Raw genomic sequence first — 4,778 nt, forward strand, 5'->3', positions numbered from 1 at the left:
ATCAGGAATGGTAACATACATAAGCCAGTAAGTGAACACTTCAATCTCCCTGGTCATTCTATTACAGATTTAAAAGTCACTATCATTGAACAAAAAAACTTCAGAAACAGACTTCAAAGAGAAACAGTAGAACTAAAATTCATTTGCAAATTTAACACCATTAATCTGGGCTTGAATAGGGACTGGGAGTGGCTGGCTCATTACAGAAGCAGCTTTTCCTCTCCTGGAATTGACACCTCCTCATCTATTATTGGGAGTGGACTACATCCACCCTGATTGAATTGGCCCTGTCAACACTGGTTCTCCACTTGCGAATTAACTCCCTGCTCTCCATGTGTCAGTATATAATGCCTGCATCTGTAACTTTCACTCTATGCATCTGAAGATGTGAGGTTTTTACCCACGAAAGCTTATGCCCAAATAAATCTGTTAGTCTTTAAGGTGCCACCAGACTCCTTGTTGTTTTAATAGTGTATCCCAGTCACCAGTCAGCCTTCATGAAGCAAAATACATTTATTCTTGGAGTAAAAGCATTACAGAGATAACATTAAAAAAAACCCATAAAAGTTCATATGTCATGTGTAACAGTGACAGACCCTGGTCATCAGCAGGCAGGATTGAACCTGGGGCCTCTGGAGCTAAATGCATGAGCCTCTACTGCATGAGCTAAAAGCCATGTGGCCCTTAGCTAAGGCTGTAGCAGACTCATTAATCTCTCTCTAAGTGGTCTCGGTGCCACTACATGGGACAGAGCAACACACCCAGGTGGTGTGTGAGTTACATATGCTCAAAGCTTACCAGAGGTCACCCATCAAACTTATGGGTTCCTAGTAGGCCAAAGTTCATCCAATCCTTCTGAAAGTCTTGGGAACCTCTTTGAAAGAGGGTCCTGTCTGATTTCTGAATCAAAAGAAAACCCTGAGTCAGTTTAAACTCAGCCATTTTATACTAATTGGCCTTTCTTTGTGTTTTGGTCTCTAGAAAACCCAGTCTGAACCAGTATATGCAAGCGTCTGAATGGGGTTGTTTACAACCTGAGATGACACCTTAATCTCTCTCTCTCTCTCTCTCTCTCTCTCTCTGTTTTCAGTTCTTGGAGAAGCTGTGGCAACCCTTCCCCTGGAACTGTCTGCAATCGTCGAGTATTCATAAACTTAATTCAATACGGTCTCCAAAGAAATGGCATGGGGTTTAATATCTGTCACACTACTGCCTTAGTCCTTTGGTGGATGTGAGTCTTAGTGAATTGAACTAGCTGAAAACGTTCCATTGAAAGGCTTTCAGGAGTGAAAATTACATATTTGTCAAAATGGACATGTTCCTGAAAACTATCCATTTTCATTGAAAAAAAAAATTCAGGCTTTTCTTGTAAAGAAGAATTGGCGAGGACTATTTGATCAGTCAGGGAAAGGGATGACCTTGCTTATGAGTTTCCTCAATGCTTCTTTAACCTCCTTGTTCCTCAGACTATACACAATGGGATTGAACAGTGGAGTCACAATGACGTAGAGCAGGGAAAGGATTTTGTTGAGATGAATGGACTGAGTTCCTGTGGACACGATGTATGTAACGGTCAGCGTCCCATAGAAAGTGGTGACTACGATGAGGTGAGAGCTACAGGTGGAGAATGTTTTCTGCTTCCCACTCTTTGATGGGATTTTGAGGACAGCCAAGAGGATATGAATGTAGGATGTGATGGTCAAAAGGAAGGGGATCACTGATACAATGCAACATGAGACAAAAATCGCTACCTCCACCATGTAGGTGTCAGAGCAGGACAGTTTCAGCAATGGCGTCAAGTCACAAAAGAAATGGTCGATTTCATTAGGGCCACAAAGAGTTAAAGATTTTGCCAGAAGCAATTGCAACACAGCAGCCAACAGAAATCCCCAAACCCATGTGCCAGCAGCCAGCTTAATGCAAAGATTCCAGTTCATTGAGTCTGCATAGTGCAGAGGCTGACAAATGGCCAGGTACCGATCGTAAGACATGAACATCAGGAGAAAACACTCAACAGTCCCTAATGCACAGAAGACGTATAACTGTGTGATACAGCTGGTAAAGGAAATAGATTTGTCCTGTCTCAATAAGTCCACAAGCATCCTGGGGGCAATGTTAGAGGTGTACAAAATCTCCAGGATGGAGAGGTTACCCAGGAAGAAGTACATAGGAGTGTGAAGACTGCGATCAGCTGATACTGTGATTATAATGAGGATATTCCCCACCATGGTTGCTAGATACACCACAAAGAAGAGGGGAAAGAGGAAGATCTGCAGATCATGGAGATCGTCGAAGCCCTGGAGTATCAATGTGCCCACGATGGTTTCATTTTCAATTCCAGGGTCCTCCATTATTTATTTCTAGCTGCAAATAAATAAATAATAGTAATAATAGAAGTTATAAATGTAACCCAACTAAAGCTTTTTATTTATTGCCCTTTATTTGGATTTGTAAATAATAAAAGTGCAATCATACAAAATCTGTGTGTGCCCTCCTTTAATTTACAAGTTATAATTAAATAATATACAAATTATTCAGGGGATGCTTTATATAGTGTGTTAGATATCTCTGACAACAAACGAGAGGGAGAGTTATAGAGAAAGAGAGTGTGACTGATAGATACATATGGTAGCTCTGTGTAAGCTGAAAGCTTCTCTCTCTCACCAACAGAAGCTGGTCCAATAAAAGATATTACCTCACTCGCCTTGTCTCCTTCCAATACTACAGTATCGGGGGTAGCCGTGTTAGTCTGTATCCACAAAAACAGAGGGCATAAGCTTTCATTGGTAAAAAACCTTGCATATGAAGAAGTGGGCTTTTTACCCATGAAAGCTTATGCCCAAATAAATGTGTTTGTCTTTAAGGTGCCACTGGACTCCTCGTTGTTTTTGTTGCTAGATGTAACATTCAAGATAGATAGATAGACAGATAGATAGATAGATAGATAGAGTACCTTTATAACTGGCTGATCGGGAATCTCCATGCATTCAGATCTTCCATCTCAGATGGTTGGAGAAGACATTTCACTTCTTAATGTGTGTACATGTTCCTGCATCTTCTTCAATTAAGCTGATTGTTGGCTACATCAGTGTATCTTACTATCCTATATGGCCCCCATTATTGGAGTAGTCAAACATCTCACAATTATTCATGGATTTTATCCTCACAACCCCTCTGAAAGCTTGCCCTATGCAATGCCATTCTGGTTTGGTTTGGCTTCCTAGATCTATATAAGCTCTTCTCCTCAATTGGCTTCATTTGCTTTCTTCATTCATTCTGCAAGGAGCATTATTATCCATGTCTAAACACAGCTGGCTTTGCCATCTGATTTATATATTCCTCCAGGTATTTTTTTTCACATGGCACCTGGGATGCATTCTCCAGAGGCTGAAAAGAAAAGTTCTGCAACATTATAGTGAAAAGAAGAATTCTTCAAGGCCTAATTTGAGCTCCCTCACACCAATTTCACTCCAGACTTCTTCCCAATTCACCCCATGGTTATGTGGAACAGCTATCTACAGTTATGAGTGCGTTAATGAGATAACAGCTCATTGGCTATTTTGGAAGGTAGGTTCCTGACTGCAGGAAAGCTGTAGGTTGCAGATACCACTACACCTTGGAGACTATTGTGATAGAGTTATGCCTTGTCGCAAACTCTTGCAATTTTGTCACGAGTCTCATGCTATTTACATAAAACCCCAGCTCCTGGAGGCACATGGTTAGGTGACAATCCCAGCTTTCACTAAAAACAAACAACAAAACATTTGTAGCCTTCCTGGTTGTAGAAAAAGCTTGAAAAAAGTAACTCCTAATGACTTCTACACTAGAAGGCAAATAATATGCACCTAAAAATTGTTGTTATTTTTGAAAATCTCATGATTTGGGGGGCCTGTCTCATGATCCTGGAATTGTTAGGGTTGGTGATCCTGGTTATGTAATGTATAAATACTAATGAACTGAGTATTAAATACCCTAAGAAAAACAGCAAACTGACTTTATTGAAGCCTCTTTATGATAGTCCCCATCCTGGTAGTATCTAAGCCGCTCACAATCTTCACAAAGGGATAGAGTCGTTGTAATGCTCACAACACCTAACTTCTAGGCACCTAGAAAATCACAGGAACAACTCTGTGATCTACAAAGTCTGAGCTAGGTGTCTGGGTAGTCTATACAATGTATGGAGAGAGAAAGACACCTTACAGCATGATCCACAAAAGCACATACACTAGGCGGGAAGATGCCTAAGTTAAGCGATGGGAGCATCCTTAGCTGTGCTCTTAGTCTCATGGAGATAGCTGCCTGAGTCCAGGCTGCGTGGAGGTGCCTCTCTCTGCTTGAGATTCACAGCCAGGAGCCCCTCTCCTGGTAACAGGCAGCTTGGGCACCTCAGTTGTTTCTTGTGACACTGAGCTAGGTGCCTGCCTCACTACCCACAAAATGTCTGGAGCAGGAGGGATGGAGCCGTCGCTCACCTTATAACTTTTAGTCCAGTTGTTAGAACACTGACGTGGGATGTGGGGGACCCCCGTTCAATTTCCACCTCTCCCTGAGGGTGAGACAGGATTTGAAGAGGTCTCTGCCAGCTTCCAGGAGAGTGCGCTAATGGCTGAGCTGTGAAGTACCCTGACAGAGGACTCCCTTGGTCTCTCCTGTTTAGGGTGACCAGATAGCAAGTGTAAAAAATCAGAAGAGGGGGTGGGGGGTAATAGGTGCCTATATAAGAAAAAGCCCCCAAAATCAGGACTGTCCCTATAAAATCGGGACATCTGCTCACCCTA

General features: G+C 42.1%; 1 protein-coding gene across 1 annotated transcript; it reads right to left on the reverse strand.

The window, feature by feature from the left end:
• Positions 1-1,397: 1,397 nt before the first annotated feature.
• Positions 1,398-2,351, reverse strand: LOC112118114 (olfactory receptor 10A2-like). Its single transcript, XM_024216302.2, has one exon. It carries the CDS (start codon positions 2,349-2,351, stop codon positions 1,398-1,400), a length of 954 nt encoding a protein of 317 aa, XP_024072070.2.
• Between the last annotated feature and the right edge of the window lie 2,427 nt (positions 2,352-4,778).

The sequence above is a fragment of the Terrapene carolina genome, unplaced genomic scaffold, assembly GCF_002925995.2.
Source record: "Terrapene carolina triunguis isolate 2854851 unplaced genomic scaffold, T_m_triunguis-2.0 Scaffold20373, whole genome shotgun sequence".
NCBI classification, from domain to species: domain Eukaryota; kingdom Metazoa; phylum Chordata; order Testudines; family Emydidae; genus Terrapene; species Terrapene triunguis.

What these genes read in the sequence shown, in the direction of transcription:
- LOC112118114 (XM_024216302.2), bottom strand. Translation starts at nt 2,351, where the DNA reads ATGGAGGACCCTGGAATTGAAAATGAAACCATCGTGGGCACATTGATA.